This window comes from Rosa rugosa, chromosome 7, assembly GCF_958449725.1.
Source record: "Rosa rugosa chromosome 7, drRosRugo1.1, whole genome shotgun sequence".
Classification (NCBI taxonomy): domain Eukaryota; kingdom Viridiplantae; phylum Streptophyta; class Magnoliopsida; order Rosales; family Rosaceae; genus Rosa; species Rosa rugosa.
Genome location: NC_084826.1, coordinates 19,088,227 through 19,108,786, shown reverse-complemented (window position 1 = coordinate 19,108,786; position 20,560 = coordinate 19,088,227). Strand labels below are relative to the sequence as shown.

The window sequence follows — 20,560 nt, the reverse complement described above, 5'->3', positions numbered from 1 at the left end:
TTTTCTCTTTCCTTTTATTTCTCCCTTTGAAAATCTCTTGGCGTCATCTTTGCTTAGCTTTCACGTTGCTTCCTCTTTTCTCTCTTAATTCCTCACGGCAAATACAAAAGATAATTCTCCAAGAATATTTCATTCCAAGAAAATCTCCCTAGAAAATCTCAACCGAAATCTTCTTTTAATTTCTGATTTTTCACGCCATTCCTTGTTTCTTTCTTGGGATTTCACGGCAACAACATCTCTAGGGTTTAATCTTGCGTCACAAACCCTAATTGCATGGGCTTTTGGGCTTTTGATCCATTTTGCCGAAAATCCAATAAGTCTTGAGAGTTCTTGGGCCTTGTTGCTTCAACTTCAAGCCTTGTCACCTTCCAACGTCATAACACTTTATTTTTCCATTTCTTTTTCATGGTTGCGTTGGAAACTTGCTTGGTAAGCTCTCCTCCCTTTCGCAGGGTTTCCTGGTTGAAGCAGGAAAACTTCTTTTCTTCATTTCTGCTCATTTCTGTGGTCCATTGTTTCTCATTTTTGCTCCCCTTAACGTTTGCAAGCTCCTCTTTCCATTTATGAGTTCATTTCCACTTTTTAGCTCCGAGGTCCTGAAAATAGAAATTAGTAAGAAAAATAGAAACTTTCCTAAAATGAAAAATGACAACTTTCCTAAACTGAAAATGGAAACTTTCCAAAAATGAAAAATAGAAACTACAAAATAGAAACTTTCTACAAATAGGAACTTTCCCAATCAAAGAATGGAAACTTTCCTAAACAGAGTTTTATTAAGGAAATAACGCAGAAAATGTAGGGAAATGCAGTTAAAACGTCGCATTAAAATGCTCCTATAAAAATACCGATTACGAAATAGAAGAAGACAAAGCCTGCTGCGATGAAGAGGAAGAGAGCTGATGGGACAAAAGAGAGGTCCATGGTCTGGCAGCAGTTCACCAAGACCATCCCATCATCGAGGTAATTGATGGAAAGGATACCATTGTCGGGAACACCAAGAGAGCACTGTGTAAGTATTTCCATACTCATGTTGTTTGTCATTCTACTAACAATGGCACTAGCAGCCTTAGAAAATAAATTCAGCAAGTTTGTCTTGGATACCCTGATAGAACAGATTTAAGTAAGGGTCAGACTCATCTTTCCCTCGATGGGACTGATGATGTTCTTAAACATTGGACTAAGCAGAATTGTATTATAGCTGCTACTGAAATGATCATAATTGATGAACTAGCCATCCCTATAAATTCATCTTCCCTTGTAGGAAAGCAATAGTGAAAATCTTTTTGAGGATGTATGATGAAAAGAATGCATAGCTGAACAACCATTGTGTGTGTTTGACAACTAAGACTTGGACATCGGTTCAAAACATAAACTAGATGGTTATTACTTATTACAGCTCATTGCATGGATAATGGTTGGAGAATGCACAAGAGGGTGCTTGATTTCTGTCTAATTCCAAACCATCAGGGAAATACCATAGATAGGATTCTTGAGTGTTCTTTGCTGCAGTGGAGAATCAAGATAGTTTTAACCATTAGTGTAGATAATGCTTCAGCCAACAAGGTGGCGATTAATTACATTAGGAAAAAAGTGTACAATCTTGATAAACAACAAATATTTGGAGGGTAGTTTCTATATGTGAGGTGCTTGGCTCACATTGTGAACCTAAGAGTTAAGTCTGGTTTGCATATATTAGTCAAGTCTGTTGCTAGCATTAGAAACACAGTTAGGTATGTTAGAAGCTCATCAGCTAGGCTTGATGCTTTTAAGCTTTGTGTCAAGAAGGAAAATTTGGACAGCAAGAAAGTTTATGTTTTAGATGTTCCAACATGGTGGAATTCCACCTACATCATGTTGGAAACTGCATTGGAGCTTAAACAGGGGTTTGATAGGATGGTTGAGGAGGAGGAAGATATGAAGTATTTGAGTTACTTAGATGAGAATGAGGAAGAAGATGAGGAAGAGAAAGATAATTTTGTTGAAGCTAAGCATATAATGCCAAGGAAAAGGATAGGGCACATAATGAAGCAGATTGGGACAACACATATGTTTTTGTGAAGTTTTTGAAGTTTTTCTTTGATCTGACAATGAGAGTGAGTGCAACAAACCACCCTATTACAACAAAAGTCTTCCATGACATGGTGGCCATTAGCACAAAAATTTAGGAGTTGTTTAAGTAGCATTATACATAAGATGAAAGTGAGACAGAAAAATTATTGTTTAAAATGGTTGTAAAAATGAGGAGTAAGTACAAGAAGTACTTTGGATCTTTAGATGACTGCAACTAGCTGCTGCTAGTTGCTCTAGTTCTGGATCCAAGTTTTAAGCTGTTAAACTTCAAAAGAGTGTGCAAAAAAATGTTGAATTTCGATGATGAAATGGTGAAGAAAAAATTGGGAGAAGTGAAGGAGTTGGTATTCAGTCTAACATAACTATATGCTTCTGCATTTGGTAGTCAAAGCAGCCAAAAAGGTAGCAGAGCGTTGGAACAAGCTGCTAGTAGCAGCAGCAACTATCATTCAAAAAACGTGAGTGGGAAAATGGTTGAACTTCATAAGGATTGGGATAGGCAGTTAGAAGATGGTGATGCAGTTATTGTAGCCCATGAAGTAGATAGATATCTACTTGATCCCAATCTGGTGGAAGGGATTGAGTTCGAGATATTGACTTGGTGGAAGCTTAATGGAAGCATGTATCCCAATCTGCAATGTGTTGCTAAATATGTTTTAGAAATTTGAGTCTCCATAGTGGCCTCCGAATCATGCTTCAACACTGGCAAGAGAGTGATTGATCCACATCGGAGTTTATATTAACTCCTAGATCTGTGGAAACCTTAATTTGACTCCAAAATTGGTTAAGGTTTGATAGCATTCAAGGCTTGGAATACACTTCTTCACCTGAGGAAATGTTGTAGCTTAAAGCTGTTGAGAAAGGTAAATATATGTATACATGTTTTACTTGATGTTTAAATTGGTATGTGTTCATTTTTTACAATCATTGTGCTTACTGCCTCTTTTGTCTTTCTACTTTTGCTGATGTAGAACAAGATGTTGAAGAAAAAGAAAAAAGAGAGAAGTGTGATGCAGAAAAGGCCTCAAAATTGCACAAGAGGTCTGATGTAGGAAAAGGAGCCAAAAAATGAATCGACTGTAAGTGTATAGTGTGTGTCTGGTTTGAGTTTTTTTACTGTGTGTTTCAGTTTGCTTGGTTGATGTTCTATTTTGGTTGAACTAATTGATATTCAATTTTATGAATGCTGATTCCAGTTTTGTGAAAAAAGTGAAATGTGAGTGTATGAAACTATGAATGCAGATTTCAATTGCTAGAGTGTTGTGAAAGGATTGAAATGTGTGTGTATGAATGCAGATTTGCAAGCTTGAATTTTGTGAGATGAATATTAATTGCTTTAAGAGAATGCAGGAAGTGGTGTCGTCGTGAAATGCAGCATGTTAAGTGGTGCTTTTATGAAATGCAGTTTGTTAAATTTATGAAATGTAGTTGCGTTAGGGACGTACAACTAGAAAGGCTAGAAAGATTTTTTGTATTGTGAGAATGACCTTTACATTATGTTGCGGATATTACTTTAGTATTGACAATATAGTGATTGCTTGATGTCTTGATTTCAGGCCTATGGAAATATTAAAGTTGGACATCTGCATGCTGCCTTGCTGCATTCTTACTTCAAAATTCAAATCTTGAATTGAACTTAATGTATTTTCTGTGTTATTTGCTATTTGTTAAAGACTTTTTTCATTTGCATTGCTTGATTTGCTTCGGTACTTTCACTACTTTAGAAGTTTGGATCTCTTTGTAAATTGTGACTTAACTTTTCAATTTGTTAAGTTTGAACTTTGATGTATGAAATGGCAGTAAATTAACTTAACAGTGAAAAAATTTATATTTTTGGTTTTCTGTCTTTAAACTTCGAAATGGAATGCAGCAAGGATATGTAATATGTATTACTATGAAACTGTTCCAGGCACATTCAAAACAGATTCTTAAGGAACCCATAAAAGGCAGGAACCGAACCGATAAGAGTCGGTTCGGTTTCAAAATTTTTGACATCATACCCGAACCAATTATCAGAGTTAACTTTCTGTTTCGGTTCCACAGTTTTTTAACTGGAACCAACCCGATCCTAGGCCTACTATGGAATTAGCTTCTTCACAAACATCTTTTCTCAGAGAAGAAGCTAGCTAATTCCTTCGAGTTTAAAAGATACTTGAATGGGTGCATGCTTCTGTATATCCAGTTCCATGGCAATTGGACTAAGTAATAAGTGATGTTCAGGAGCAACACAGCTGAAAAATTAATGGTAATTTACTTGGTTAAGATAAATGAATTATTTCATCCAAGCGTTCAAATAGTGACAACTTAAAAAAAAAACACAAAAGAGACCGAAATTTATGTATACTGAGGTACAGCCAAACAGTCTTCTTGCATTCAAGTATGAAAATGCTTGTCATAATATGATGTACTTTCATAGATCAGACTCTGTAACATGGCCAAAAACAACTTGAGCTCTACATCTAGCTAGGATTTTCCACATTCTTGCCCGCTTACACTGCCATCAACATGACCATTCTCATTGTCATTGGAGAACCTAACAGAAATCGTAGTAGTTAAGAACTTCGATATTGCTTTAAAAGTCCTGCTTTGAACAGCAATATTTAAGAATATATACACATATATTTATACAAAGCAAATTTCTCAACCTTAGTAATCATTCTTTTTCTAAGTTATTACAAAGAATTCAAAACAAAAATTTAAAAGTTATATCCAGAGTTCTTTTACTGGATTTAGATGTGGGTTAACAAACTACAGCGATCTGGTTTTTCAAGATCATTTAACTAGAAAGGAACTCCAAAACTAGTAAGAGTCTCATTTGTTCTTATTTGTAAATATGATGACAAACTATCTAGAAGCTTAGTTACATGCTAGGAAGCCTATCATGAAATTTATATTGTCAAAATAAGAAAAGACAACATTGATTGAATTTACTTTTCAAGGTTTGATTAAAAAAAATTCAATTGCTAGGATTAATAGTAATTATATTTAGGATTAAATACTGCTTACTCCCTATACTTATAGGGTTTCATCGTTTCAGTCCCTGACCTTCGAATTTCACCTAAAAAGTCCCTGAACTCTCAATTTCCTCCAAATTCGTCCCTGCCGTCAAGCCTCCGTCCAAGACTTCGTTATCTCGCTGACGTGGCGGTCATTTCCATGCTAAAAGTCTATTATACCCTCACTTACTCTTTTTTTTTTTAATTAATTTTTTTTCTCTCTCTTTTTTGTTTGTTTTTACCTCTTCTTCTTCCACATCTCTCCTCTCCTCTGTTTATCTCAGTCTATTATCCGGAAGCTCTCCTCCTCCGACATCTTTCTCGCTGGACCGAGAATGTGCATACCCATGACCAGAATCATCCGAAAATTACCATACAACAAACAAACCACTGATCAACTCCAATCAACACCATTGGGATCAGAGATAATATCATAAATCCAACCTAATCACAGATTCACTACTCAGTTCAATTATTGATTAAACCAAAACAGATCATAATCTCAACGAATCAAGAATCAGTTAAACTTGATAATTAAACAATTCATATACAATTCCACATTCACGCACAACAAAATTCACAACCAGAACCCTTTTTTTGGCAAATCCAGTTACAAAAAAAAAAAAAAAAAAACCGAGATCTGACCCAATCAGACGGGGAACTGAGCGACGTCGTTTGCGTTTGCGTGGTGGTGCTGTTGATTGGAGTGGGTGAGATTGGTGAGAGCGAGAGGGCAGTGGGCGGCCTCATTGTCCTTGTCGGCGTCTGTGGTGGCGACGTTGACGCAGGAGAAGCGCTCGAGGGAAGAGAAGAAGGCGGAGGAGACGGTAGCGCTGACCTATCTTCAATTTGCCAAATGCAATTCAATTTGCCTCAAATCTATCTTCCCAAATTCAACGGTCAAATTAAGCACAGCAACACTGCACAATCTACCACCCCAAAGCAAAAAAAATTCAATTCCGGCACAAATCATCACCTGCAACGGCGATAAAGCCGACAAATATCCAGATCATGCATGGAGATCCGCAGCAACTCGGAGAGGTGGGGTGAGACCAGATCATGCATGGAGATCCGCAGCAACTCGGAGATCGTTGCGGCGTTGACTCGGTGACTGAAGGTGAAGAGGGTGGATCGGGTGCAGAGGAGGGGATCGGCGGAGAGGTGGGGTGAGACCGAGGGAGGTGAGGCCGTTGACCTTGGAGGGATTGGTGTTTTCTTTGACCTTGAAGAGGACGATGTGCTCGACGACGGGGAATGACGACATGGTGATGGTGGCGAATGTGGGGTTGCGGGTTTTGGGGAAAGAGAGGTGGTGGTGGTGGTGGTGTTTGGGAGGTGAGAGAGAGCGAGAGAATGGAAGAGGGAGTGGCCTTGAGACTCCCAGTCACCGTCATGTCTAGAGAGAGAAATGAAATTGGGGGTTTTGAGTAGGTGAGGAAGAAGAGAAATGAAATATGGGTTTACTGATAATGATGGAGGGCAGCCCCAAAGAGGATGTAAAGAGAAAAACAAAAAATAAAAAAAAGAGAGAATTTTTTTTAAAGTTAAAAAAAAAAAAAAAAGATATTTTTTTTAAGTGAGGGTAAAATAGACATTTTGGCATAAAATGGGTGCCACGTCAGCAAATTAACGGATAATTTGGACAGAGCTTGACGGCAGGGACGAATTAGGAGGAAATTGAGAGTTCAGGGACTTTTTAGGTGAAATTCGAAGGTCAGGGACTGAAACGATGAAACCCTATAAGTATAGGGAGTAAACAGTAATTAACTCTTATATTTAAATAAACATTTGTCCCTAATCCTGTGTATTTAAGTAAACAATTGCCCTAGTAAAAGATTTTGAGCAGGAACAATACCCCGGATCCACGTCATTAGTAGGCTCATCATCGCCATCATGTTCCTGCTCTCTCTTTTTTTGTTTACTTTCCTCCGCTGCATCATTTGGTGGGTGAGTTAACACTCGCCGTTGGACGGAGGGTGACGATGGCAGTGGAGGGAGAATAAGGGGAGGAGAAGAGGAGCAAATTGCTGGCCCCACCAAATTGGAGAGATTATAAAAAAGTTTATTATTCGCCGCTAGAAACCTACCCAATGCACAGTCCAAATCAGCCAATCCGACTTGAATCTGGGAGTGAGCACTGCCATTGATTTGGGCCGCAACTATAACCAGGCAACCACGGTGGATCCCCAATAACAGATTTTCAATGGCCTTAACTGCGACATTAATAGCTTGCATCTGAACCCGAATTTGATGGATCTGCGGCTGGGGCTGGCCCAAGATTCCATTGATTAGCATCACTGGTCCTGCAATCTGGGCCGACAACTCATGAATCAAAGCCATACTACTCCGCATCGCCAACACAGCCTCTTTGACGTTGACCCGTACATTCTTGTGACCTTCAATTGTAGATATGCTGAGGTTGATAACCCACAACGCCCACTCAAGTAATTGTGACGCCCAATTTAAGAGATTGATACCGTGAGTGATTCCAGCATTCCCTCCGCCGCCACCATCATTGTTCATTGTTTTCTTTCTCTTCTTTCTTCCCCTTTCTTTATTAGCAACAGTATATAGGAAACCTCTCACTCTTTGGAATCCACACTTGCTTGAGGCGGTTAGGATTAAGATTTTTGAGTAGTTTGTGATCTGATCCATCAGAAAAAACTTGTCCAACGTGTTTATTCCAAACGTTATCTTGAAACTCTCTCTCAAAAAAAAAAAAAAAAAAAAAAAACTTATCTTGAAACATATTCTCAAAAATAACAGTAGACTCTGAGCACCGGGATATATGCTAATAAACTGGGTTGTACTGTAAAAGACGATCACTCTTGTTGACAAGGTCCTCTTCCACATATTCATACTTCACTTCCTTCAGTTTCAGAGCCCATATGACTCTGTAACAAAAGGGACTTGGGCCATGTTCCCAGTAGCTTCACTTCTTCCATTTCTGTTTTGTGTTTCTTCATGTGCCTTTTGACTTTGCTTTTCTTCTTTTTGTCTGAAAAGGGTAAAGCTTCAATTCAATGGATAGAATTTGTAACTGAATATTGCTTCTTAGTATTTGTCACCCATAAAAACTATAGCATGGGGGATCAATTGGTAGAAGCCTATGATGGGTTTGCTCGGAGCCTGTTGGTGACGAAAAATTTCGTAGAGAATATTTACTCACCAATGAATGCGGACTGGAGCGGGAGCTTACCATGAACAAGAAACTTCCTTTGGGCGTTGACTCGGGAGTTTGACTGTCGGCTCGAAGAGGTGGGGGAGTACCTGCAGAAAACCCTCTGATGCCTAAATCAGTACGTTTCTTAGTTGAGTGTAGTAAGAGGAATCAGAATAATATGGTTTACCTAGACGTCGGGCCTCCTTTGTATAGACGACAACTTACTTAGGGGACAAGCCGCCATTATTTTCACTTTTATGGTTGCATTTACTTACATACTTATGATGATGATTAATGCTGCATTAACGGCGGTTAATCATGACACATTTACGACGGTCATTCATCGCGCATTCATAGTCGTAATTATTGCCCGTAGTTACTATCGTAGTTAAAGCCGTAATAATCACTGCTTTCATGACCGATATTTATCGTTATACTAACTACTGAGTTAATTGTCTTAATTACGGGTCTAGTAGTAGTTGACCACTCCCACAATACCCTCAAATTTTCTCCTTGGGAATTCATCCCAAGAGAAAATTTCCAAAGCTCAAATTTCTCTTCTCTGGGCTCCACATCTTTAAATTTCTCTTTGGGTACCCTTCTTTGAATTTCATTTAGGCCTTCCTCGTGTTGAAAGCTTAGATATGCTCCTGTGAGAAGATCCTTGTTCTTTGTTCAGAGTCTGCATCTCATCTCGTTGATGACGCGGACGCGGAGGCGCCCAAACCAGAACTCAGATCTGCCTCTGTTTCGCAGCCAGTCCAGTGTCGGGTATTCGCATCCTGGACTCATCTGCTTGTGGCGTCTCCAGCGGCGCGTCGTGCCCCAAGTGACTAGCCCGCCATGCCGGAGCCTAGCTTTCAATCTCACTTGCGCGCGGTGCCTTTGGCGAGTGGCCTCGTTCCCAAGCCATGCCCCCAGCTCAGCTCAAGCCAGACGCCGAGCCTGGGGTATCTTTCTGCTAAACACCCCCTCTTCCCTCTGTTTTTTTCCCTCTTAGTTTCCTCGTTTTCTTCTTTTAGCACCATTTCTGGGTTCTTACTTGGACCACCGGATCTCTGCGAATGCTATAAGAGAGAAAGATTCTTGGACGAGGTTTAAGATCAAAGCCGCGAGGATGGGTATAGTGACGCCATGACCAAGTACCGTCAACGTATGATACTGAATTTCCCTGGAGATAGATGAGTCTCTCTTACCACACTACGTGGGTCCGACGGTGCAGCCCGACTTTGAAGCTTTTCAGCCTCAAACATTTTACTTTTCCCTTGCTTTTTGTGTTATGTCTTCTCAATCACTTAATCTCCTCAGCGTTCGGTTTCTTTGGCTATGACTGTTAGTTTTGACGTCCATGACGCTCATCTCGATGACGGCGACGTTAGTCTGGATGATGGCAACGTTAGTCTTGACGACGACGACGCTCGTCTCCATAAAGCTTTTCTCGGCACCAGTGATGCCCTTCTCAATGACCGCGATGCCTTCCTTAATGACTACTATTTTGACTCCGACGTCAGTAACACCTTTTACTCTGACGCCGACGCCGACTTGGACATCAGTGACGCCTTTCTTAATGACCGTGATGCCGGCCCCGACATCGATGACGCCCTTCTCAATGACCGTGATGCCGGCCCTGACGTCGGTGACACCTTTTTTGATGATGGTGATGCCTACCTCGACATCAATGACGCCGGCCTCGATGACTGTCATCGGTGTTTTCATGGCCCTGACATTGGTAACGCCTTTCTAGATGACTGTGAAGTCTACCTCGGTACCGAGGACGCCGACCTCGATGACCTTCATAGATGTTTCAATGGCCCCAGCGTCGTTGACGCCCTTCTTAATGATAGTGACGCCTACACGACGGCCTCGATGACCGTCTCGAACGGTTGGCGCGATTGCTCCGTTGAGAGCTTGCCTCCTTAGAAGTTCACTTTTTTGTCTTTTCAAGAATTCGCCTCCTCGAGAGTTTTTCTCCTCAAGACAAACTCACCTCCACGAGCCTTTGCGTCCTTGAGAGTTTCTCTCTTTGAGAAAAACTCGCCTCCTCGAGAGTTCTTTTATGTGACGTATAATTCACTTCCCTACATGCCACCTTATTTTTCTTCTCTGTGCGTGCAGTCGCCCAGGAAGAAAAACAAAACAAAAATGCAATGTATTGGAAAATTTGAAACCAAACCTGGGTTAACAACAACGATCTTTTATGGGATTGCCCCATTCCCTAAGGGGTCTGCATCCACTATCAATCTCGCAAACTACGTTGCTCAATCTCCACGACCCACGAGAATAAGATCTGTCACCTCGTCCCACCCCCGCGTACAGTGAGGGCGAGGTCCCACCCCTGCTGCCGGCGAGGGTGTGGTCCATAATCGCACCCCACCACCGGCGATGGTGAGGTATACCAGCCCACCCCTACCGCCAGCGAGAGTGTGGTCCTACTAGCCCACCTTCGCCGCAGGCGAGGGTGTTGTTCTACCAGCCTACCCTCGCCTCCAGCGAGGGTGTGGTCCATCATCCCACCTCTCCGCCGGCGAGGGTGAGGTATACTAGCCCACCCTTGCCGCTGGCAAGAACATGGTCCACCATCCCACCCTGCAACCGGCGAGGGTGAAGTATACAAGCCCACCCCCGCCGCCGACGAGGGTGAGGTCCACGAGGTCGCACAAGTTAAGCGAATAAAAGTTTAGTCACTCAGGCCACCGGCCTCAATTGCATTTCGAGATCAATTGTAAACGAAAATCACAAGATTAATTGCTAAATACTGGTTTGTGTTACCCGGGTTGGTGCCCATTTTTTAATTTGAATGGAGACTTACCGAGGTCCCTTCGGATTTTAGCAATGAATTCTCGAGGACCGGGTCACTTGCATTCATTGATCAATTTCCTCATCTTCTCGCGTCATGACTCTGTGCGCGGTTTCTTGGATTGGCCCGTACTGGTTTCTCCTGTTATTCTTCAATTCAGTGTATCACCTGCCCCCTCGGCGAGAGGTTCGCTGAAGCCTTCGTTGGTGACATTGCCGCCCGCGTTTTGTTACTTTGTTGGTTTGGAAAGTGCCGCTGCTGGCCTGACCGTTCCCTTAGCGGGGCATGTTTGTTCAGGGGTTGGATTTCATCACTGCCAATCCTCAGTGACAGAAATGGGATTCCTCAAGGTGCAGCTCCCGCCATCACTTTTTAGATATAAGTGTTCCCACAGACGGCGCCACTTATTGGTGACGAAAAATTTCATAGAGGATTTTGACTCACCAATGAATGCGGACTAAAGTTGGAGCTGACCAGGAACGATCGAGAAGCATCCTTTGGGCGTTGACTTGAGAGTTTGACCGTCGGCTCGAAGAGGAGGGGGGTACCTGCAGAAAACCCTCTGATGCCTAAGTCAGTACGTTTCTTAGACGAGTGTAGTAAAACAAGTCGGAGTGAGATGGTTTACTTGGACGTCGGGCCTCCTTTATATAGGCGACGACTTACTTGGGGGACAAGCCGCCATTGACCTACACATTTATGATGATAATTATTGCTGCAATAACGGCGGTTAATCATGGCACATTTACGACTATCATTCATTGCACATTCATAGTCGTAATTATTGCACATAGTAATTATTGTAGTTAAGGCCATATAAATCGTCGCTTTCATGACCGATATTTATCGCCATATTAACTACGGAGTTAATTGCCTTTATTGTGGGTCTAGTAGTAGTTGACCACCCCCACAGAGCCATAAATTGTTCATGTGATTGTGCTTTTTTTGGCTATGTTTTGCTCGTGAAACTTGGAGTTTGTGGTCATTTGCACTATTGGAATACAAACCTCGAACAGAGGTGGCTCGAATCTAGTTGGGGACCTAAAATTCATCTTGAGCAATGGAGAAGGTATGATGATATCATGACTTTTTTTTGAAGGGGATATCATGACTTTTTCTTGACAAAAAGATCAGTATGATTTGACAAAAATCAGGTGAGAAAATAAAAGTATTTGGTGATTGTTTTGTGATTTTTGGTGTATGTTGATTTTCCCATTCAAGAGACTGTCAAAATTATTTTTGTTGCATTCCTCGCATTAATAATGTTGTCGAGACTGGTTGCTTGAGTAGAACAGCTGCGTTTGATTCGTAGGAGTTGGTTCCTCGAGTAGGACAATTCCCTTGAAGCTTCGAGACTAGTTCCTCGCACTATGCCAAAAAATGCTTCAGACCATACCACTCAGACGACAGAAGACGTTTTTTCTGTTGTCTGATTTTTTTGAACGTCTTCAGACAACAGATTTAACTATTTATGTCGTCTAAATGGTATCAAAATCAACACCAATTCAACTTTTTCAAGTTTGTTATAATTTAGAAAATTCAGACAACAGATTCTGTTGTCTGAGTAAAGGGAGAAATTATTTCTCCTTGTCTGGACAAAAAAACATTTTTGGCTGAACTAAAACTTGGTTAAAAAAAACTGGCTGAACTAAATGACCTAGCGCTAGATACCCCGAGTTCTCTAATAACACTTAGTTAAAAAAATAGACGCCTCTTTTCTTCTCCTCGAGCAGTCGACCTAGAACCCTTCTTCTCCAGCAGTCGACCTAGAACCCAATTGAGCAACAGATTGGAGCGAACCCAGATCAGAGCTAGACCCCAAATCGTCAACAGATCAGAGCGATCTCCGATCCCAGACGACCAACAGATCAGAGCGATCTCCGATCTCAGACGACCAACCCAGATCAGAACGATCCCCGATCTCAGACGAACAACCCAGATCAGAGCGATCTCCGATCTCAGACGACCAACCCAGATCAGAGCGATCTCCGATCCCAGACGACCAACAGATCGGTACCATGTGAGAACGAAGGAGAGAACCGCCGCGAACAATAGAACCCGGACGAGCGTGTCGCTGAGCTGATCCATCAGGAGCTTCAGGATCGACTAATCCTCGTGCTTCTCCAGTTCGTTCCATCCGTACACCGCCCGGCGCTTCTCGACTTCCTCCTCCGACAGCCCCGAGGCTCTGCTGACCTTGAACTCGTCCTCGCATTCCTGAAGAAACTGAACCTGTAAGTCTCTCATCAATATTCCATGCTAATTGAGATAGTTAACTGAGAAGTACATGATGGGGCGGCATTGTTGTGTTGCCAATGAATATATGTTTTGTCTTGAGTTTAGTGTTATTGGAAGTAAAGGATGGGGTGGGGATCTTTTGTAAATCTTATTTTTGATGCTAGCTATCCATGATTTTAATGGCATATACATCATTTAAACTTGAATATAATGAATTATATCTACCTACTCGTCTGGTACCTATGCGAAAGTGATATCTATAAGAAGCTCTTCATGTATTTCAGACACATGACATGATAATACTGCACTTTATAATTTGGAAAAGACAAGAAATTTTGTGGACAAGTTTGTCTTTGACGTGCTGGCCTCAGTGGGGGTTTACATAAAATGAAATTTCTATCTTAATATGATATTCATATCGTTAAAGGTGGTTAAACAAAAGTACACATCTTATTTTACTTCAACAGTCTCCATAAGAACTTATTGGACCTCTTCATGAGGTTTCTAGTTATTTCATTACAGTGCCATGTGTTATTGAAGAGTTGTTGTAAGATTTAATTTATTTATCACAAATTGTGACTTGTGTCCTTGTATTGCGCAGATATTGGATGAGGCTGCGGTGCAAAATATATTTTTAAAGTCCCTAGACAACTATATAAAGTGGTGTAACTACTTGTGCATTCAGCCAGTTTGGAGCAAGTATGGACTTCTAGATCTGATTTCATATATATCCTTTCTTACTTCACTCTTCCGATGATAAATTGATATTTTCTTGTTTATTAAATGATGGTGATTGATGATAGTGAGTTAGTGACTAATGGAATCAATCAATTTTGTGCAGTTTGCAGTCAGTTAGGAAGGAGAAAAAGCTACTGTTTGTTTCCATGTACTGTTTGATCTGGGGTGAAGCAGCCAATGTAAGTGAACCTTTTATTGAATAACTGGAATTGATCGTTAGTTTTTGTTTACTTTTCTGTCGTAACATCCTTCTGCATGCATGGTTCACCCAATTTAGTTTTAATTGGTGAAGTGAATGAATCAGTATAACTTGAAGATTATAGCACGACATTTTATCTTTCTTGGTGAGACTTGAGTGTTTTTCATTTATGTGAGATTATGATTTTTAAGTTTTAGTATTGACAGAGTGCAAACTAATTTTACTTGAATACCATGAACAATGGATTTGATTCAAATTCATGAAGCAGTCATATTGTAAAAGTACATAGATGAACTGCCTTTCAAGTTATTTCATGAAATACACTTTCATCAGTTATTGTTGAGCTTCATTTCATTTGGTTTGCACTTAAATCATTTTGCAGACTTGCATGCTTCAGCATTCTGTTTTCTGATAAAAAAAGCACTTTCAGCACTTTCTAGTTGGCTCTCCCTTTCATACGCATATCGAAATAGAAATATATCTTTCCCTTAAGCTATTCTGTTACATCCATCATTTTTTGTCGTGTTCTATTTGTGCAATCTGAACTTGTTCTATACTACATACTGCTGATCATGTTTTTTTTTTTTTTTTTTTTTTTGCTGTGGGTGCTATGTAGTGAAAGCTTGGAGTTAGGCTCATTAGGCAAGCATTGGAAGCGGATGATTGGCTTAGCTCTGACTTAAACAAATTGAGGTAAGCATTTATAATCATCACATAGTTCGTTCTTCATTTTATTTTTGTGAACTTTCTGTTCTAGAAGCACATGAATTTTTGGAATTTTATAGTTCTGGTTACAATGTTTCATTTTGTGTTATAGAATTGAATTTTTTTCATGGAATGAACTATTTTCTCCTAGAGTTAGGTTCACGAGTTATTGGAATTTTCTGTTATATTGATGCTCATGTTTGTCATGGAGTAGCTACATTCGAATGTTAATTAAGCTCTGCTGTATGTTTATGAATTAATGTTGCTTCATGTATCTCTGTGTGTGTATATATATATATGTGTGTGTGTGTGTGTGTGTGGTGAAGTTGTTTAATAGTGATATGTACGTTTTTAAGCTTTCTGATCCTAGGTGATAATATAGTTCCTAATTGTATAATGTGTTTATATATAAGATGGATAAATCATGGATGCATGCTGATAGAAGATCATTGAAGTTTAAGATAGGACTTGAAGACTTTCTTAAGTTCGCTTTAGCAAATGCACGCGACATATCAAAAATATGCTGTCCTTGTTTGAAGTGTTGTAACAATGATGAATTTTCTGTTGGAGTGATCAAGGACCATATATACTTTAATGGTATTGATGTTAGATATAAGCAATGGAAATGGCATGGAGAACCTTCTGCCATGAATGCCGATATATTAGGTGAATCCGAAACAGTAGATATGGGTGCTGATTTTGGGATAGGGGATGAAGATGATGAGATTTCGAGTGACTCGAATGAGTTTCTTAGGTTTGTAGAGGATGGAGATAAGCCTTTGTATCCGGGTTGTACTAAGACTACAAAGTTAAATGGTTTGATACAAACGTTCAATTTGAAGGCAAAACACGGAATGACAGACTCTTGTTATTCTGACATGCTAATCATGATTGGCATGTTGCTGCCTGAAGGGAATGAGGTACCTGGGTCTGTATATGAGGCTAAGAAAACACTTGCTGCATTGGGCATGGGCTATGAAAGGATTCATGCTTGTCCAAATGATTGCATCCTTTATAGAGGGCAGCATGCAGAAGCAACAAGTTGTCCAACCTGTGGTGAATCACGTTGGAAACTGGGTAGAGATAATACTAATAAGGAAGGGGTGCCTGGGAAGGTCTTGTGGTACTTCCCACCAATCCCGAGATTCAAACGGATGTTCCAATCGACCAAGACAGCTAAGGATTTGACTTGGCATGCCAATGATAGGAAAACAGATGGAATGATGAGGCATCCAGCAGATTCCCCGACTTGGAAGTTAGTTGACACAAAGTGGCCAGAATTTGGTAGCGAACCGAGGAACCTTAGGCTAGCCCTTTCCTCAGATGGGTTTAATCCCCACAGTTCATTAAGTAGCCGATACTCTTGCTGGCCTGTTATTCTTGTTACATATAACCTTCCTCCTTGGCTATGCATGAAGAGGAAGCACATGATGTTAACATTGTTAATATCTGGACCCAAACAGCCGGGAAATGATATTGACGTTTATTTGCAGCCTTTGATAGATGATTTGAAACTACTGTGGGTTGGGGTTGAAGTGTATGATGCCCTTAGAGGAGAGTCCTTCAAACTGAAGGCAGTCCTATTTTGGACTATTAACGACTTTCCCGCATATGGGAACCTCTCGGGCAGCATTACCAAAGGATACAATGCTTGTCCAGTTTGTGTTGATGAAACCCGACCATACAGGTTGAAGCATAGTAACAAAATGGCATTCATGAGACATCGCAGATTTTTGCCAAGACATCATCCATATCGAAGGCAGGCTGCAGCTTTTGACAATACCATAGAGGAAGATGTCGCTCCTTCACCATTAAGTGGAGAGGAGATGTTGTCAAGAGTTGAAGGTCTGAACATACCATTTGGGAAAAAAAAACCTTGTCCCCCTCACAAGGGTGTTGAAGCGAAAAACAGACCTTGCTGGAAAAAAAAATCGGTTTTCTTTGAACTTGATTACTGGAAACATCTTCCAGTGAGACACATTCTCGATGTGATGCACATTGAGAAGAATTGTTGCGATGCTATTCTTGGAACCGTATTGAACATTCCCGGGAAGACCAAGGATGGAGCTGCTTCTCGTTTGGACATGGTTGATATGGGCATCAGAATTGATTTGAAGCCTACACCTGGTCCGAAAAAGGCAAAGTTGCCTTTGGCGAGTTGGAACTTGCTGCTAGATGAGAAGAAAATATTATGCTCTTCCTTTTTCAACATGACGGTTCCTGTGCGCTTTTGCTCAAACATAAGGAATCTGGTTTCAATGGAAGATTTGAGACTCGTTGGTCTTAAATCACATGATTGCCACACTATTATGCAGATTCTTCTCCCTGTGGCATTAAGATCAGTTTTAGAAAAGCCAGTTAGGTATGCTATTATTCGGTTCTGCCTATTCTTCAAGGCAATTTGTAGTAAGGTGATAGATGTTTCAAAACTTCAACAGATGCAAGCTGACCTTATTGATACAGTTTGCTTGCTTGAAAAGTTCTTCCCACCTTCGTTTTTCGATGTAATGATTCATTTAACAGTTCATCTTGTTAGAGAAGTAGAGTTATGTGGTCCGGTGTTTCTTCGATGGATGTACCCATTTGAGAGGTACATGAAAGTGTTCAAAGGGTATGTGAGAAGTCGCCATTTTCCTGAGGGGTGTATTGCTGAGAATTATATTGTTGAAGAGGCTATAGAGTTTTGCTCAGAACGTATGCTCCGTGAAGATGATACCACTGTGGGAATTCCATCAAAAAGCTTATCTGGACTGTGTAATGGATGCAAGCCTTTATCAGGCGCAACCATGGTGATCGTTTCTGCAAAGGAGTTACAACTTGCACACCTGTGTGTATTACGGAACACTGAAGATGCCATTCCATACTTCAAGTACGTATTACTTTCAATGCTATTGTTTTTTCTTTGTAATATCAATACCTATAATATATATTCATTTGAGTTAGATTGTTGATCAGTTTTCTTTTCCTTGTACTTAGGGAGCATATGGAATTGTTGGAGTTAACTTTCCCTAAGTTCATGAAAAACAAGAGGTGGTTGAGGGAAAAACAGAATGCGACATTTGGAGATTGGTTAAAGGAAAGGGTAAGTTCATATGGGTTATGCTTATTCATATGTTGATTTTGAATGTTTTGAGTTTAATTATTTGATGAGTGCACTTTATTAATGTATAATTCAATTAGCAGGTTGCAAATGCAATGAGTATTCCCGACAATGATGTTTCAGAAACAATGAGGTGGATGGCTGGCGGCCCAAGGCATGAAGTGCCAACCTTTAGTGGATACCATGTCAGTGGAGTTGATTTCAACACCAAATCCCGGGACAATGTCAGATCAGTTCAGAACAGTGGTGTTTTTTTACTTGCCGATGCAATGCAAGTTGCAAGTGCAAAGGATCGAAAGCCCAGAACTGATGATATGGACTTCTACGGTGTAATTAAAACAATATGGGAGGTTGACTATTACAAATTTAGGGTACCATTGTTTAAATGCGATTGGGTAGAGAGTTCTAGGGGCGTCAAAGTAGACGATCTTGGGTTTACTTTGGTGAAACTGAATAGGATAGGCCATTTAAATGATCCGTTTGTCTTAGCTACGCATGTGAAACAAGTTTTTTATATTGAAGACCCCCTCGATGCTGAATGGTCAGTAGTGGTGAGGTGCCCGGATAAAGACTACGAAGGGGCTAATGATGAATGCGAAGACCCTGAAGTGGACCAACTAGCATTTATTCCGACAATGCCATCAGTTGAAACCTTTGATGATGTAGTTGGTCATCAACCTAGCATTCATATGCGAGATGGTGATGAAGGAATATGGGTTGACAATTAAAGTTTGCCCCGTGTCTGATGGGAGTAGCATGGTGTTTAGGATTTTGATGCTTATGTATGCATATTAGTATAGGCTGCATTTCCATTTGTAGCTTTGAGCTGTTGTACTTTAATTTGTTAGTTGATGGAATATATGCTGATTCAAGTTGTTACTTGATTACCTAAGTGTTTGATTTTCACTATTATGTCATTTTAATTGTAAGTGATGCATCCTATATATGTCATGTTGCCTATCATGTGGCTAACAGATTATGTGCTTTTGTGTTTTAGATCATGGCGCCATCTAATAGAGCAGCAGCAGCTAAAGCGATAGCTTTGAGGATGAAAGCTGTGCAAATGAAAAGAACTAGCTCTAAGGATGCAGGGCCGTCAACCACACCTAAAGCTTTGTCTCCAAAGAAGAGGGTTGTGTCTGCTAAGAAGAAGGAGGTGTCCCCGAAGAAGAAGGTTGTCCAAACTAAGAAGAAGACTAGATCCCCGAAGAAGAAGACAAAGGCTGTATCAGAGAAATCTGTATCAAAGACCAAGTCTGGAAATAGTTCTAAGTCTAATAAGATAGAGGTTGGTGATGATATCGAAGATCCTAATGCAACTGGTGGTTTGAAGCTGCTAAGGCGAGGGATGGTGACAATGAATCGCATTACAAGGCGACTCATCAGAGGGAGAAAGCTAACCATACAGATTAATGATAAGGGGGAACCTTATGGTAAGGCTGCAAAAGAAATGCAGTCTTACATTGGGGTCTTAGCACGTACAAAGATCTATTATGGTATTTAAACTAAATCTTACAACATATTGCAATCCTTATCACTTTCAGTCACACTTGTTTCCGATGTAAACTAATCTTCTTTTTCTTATACGTAGGATGCATATGTGATCCCTAAAGAATGTAAGAAGCTGGTGATTACCTCTGCTGCAAATAAATGGAGGGAATTTAAAAGCAAATTGACCAACAAGTACATTATCCCTTATATGGATACCCCTGAATTGCTTGAAAATCCACCGGATGATTATCGATGTGTTAAGAAGGCTGATTGGGATATCTTTGTCGCTGACAGGATTTCAGCAAAATTCCAGGTTTGTTAGCTGTTGGAAACTTAGTTCATATGTTGGTTTCATTTTATCGGTGGTTTGTATAAGTTCAATGCAATGTAGTGCCTAAGTATGCTTTGGTTTGTAGGAACTGCGTGATGCACAAATAGAAAAAAGAAAGGAAAATCGGTACCCTCATCGTATGGCACGTAAAGGATATGCTAACTTAGAAGCCGAACTGGTTAGTTTTTGGATGATACTTATTGAACTTTGTGAATAGAGCTTGTGGTTACCAATTCTAATATATTTTTCATTTGTTATAGTCCGAGTCAATCCCCTCACAGAAACTGGATCGTGCGACGATGTGGGTGAAGGCACGGCAAGATAAGAATGGCTGCTTCAAAGAACCTGAGGTGGAGGAGACGGCAGAAAGAATTGTAAGTCTATCTGAAACTTCGCTGGCTGATTTGGTGTGTGTGTGTATATACACACACACATATTTGTCCTTCATATATGAATTACTTAATAAGTGAGCTTACATACATATATTTGTACCAGGAAAGGTTAAAGAAAAAGGAGTCTGACGGAGAGCTTACAACAGATGGTTCAGATGATGTGCTCACCTTAGCATTGGGGAAACCAGAGCATCCTGGGAGGGTACGAGGCGTTGGTGGTTTCACCAAACCAGCTTCATACTTTAACCTCCCAAAAAGCAGAAAGAAAAGTGTGGAAGAGACTTTGAGGAAGAGTGTGAAGTTGATTTTGGAGGAGGAGAAGGAAAGTATAGTCGCTAAG

General features: G+C 40.5%; 2 protein-coding genes and 1 long non-coding RNA gene across 3 annotated transcripts in view; all 3 read left to right on the top strand.

Moving 5' to 3' along the window:
- Nucleotides 1–12,418: 12,418 nt before the first annotated feature.
- Nucleotides 12,419–19,483, top strand: LOC133723949 (uncharacterized). The gene is made up of 5 exons (XR_009853360.1): nucleotides 12,419–13,260; nucleotides 13,866–13,963; nucleotides 14,106–14,181; nucleotides 14,818–14,894; nucleotides 19,004–19,483. It is a non-coding gene; the product is annotated as an uncharacterized LOC133723949 (long non-coding RNA).
- LOC133720760 (uncharacterized) lies at nucleotides 15,320–18,734 on the top strand. Its single transcript, XM_062147227.1, has 3 exons — nucleotides 15,320–17,775; nucleotides 17,883–17,988; nucleotides 18,090–18,734. Exons 1-3 carry the CDS (start codon nucleotides 15,320–15,322, stop codon nucleotides 18,732–18,734), a joined length of 3,207 nt encoding a protein of 1,068 aa, XP_062003211.1.
- Nucleotides 19,484–19,610: 127 nt separating the features above from the next.
- Nucleotides 19,611–20,560, top strand: part of LOC133722971 (uncharacterized) — a 1,342-nt gene continuing 392 nt past the window's right edge. The window contains exons 1-4 of the mRNA XM_062149812.1: nucleotides 19,611–19,810; nucleotides 19,914–20,006; nucleotides 20,089–20,202; nucleotides 20,324–20,551. Coding sequence (XP_062005796.1) covers nucleotides 19,706–19,810; nucleotides 19,914–20,006; nucleotides 20,089–20,202; nucleotides 20,324–20,551 — 540 coding nt within the window. The 5' untranslated portion in view covers nucleotides 19,611–19,705. The remainder of the gene's footprint in view (nucleotides 19,811–19,913; nucleotides 20,007–20,088; nucleotides 20,203–20,323; nucleotides 20,552–20,560) is intronic.

Excerpts from the sequence above, each read along its gene's own strand:
- LOC133720760 (XM_062147227.1), top strand. The coding sequence starts at position 15,320 with ATGGATAAATCATGGATGCATGCTGATAGAAGATCATTGAAGTTTAAG. Across the intron at positions 17,776-17,882 it reads GATGCCATTCCATACTTCAA|GGAGCATATGGAATTGTTGG; the intron begins GTACGTATTACT and ends CCTTGTACTTAG. Across the intron at positions 17,989-18,089 it reads GAGATTGGTTAAAGGAAAGG|GTTGCAAATGCAATGAGTAT; the intron begins GTAAGTTCATAT and ends TTCAATTAGCAG.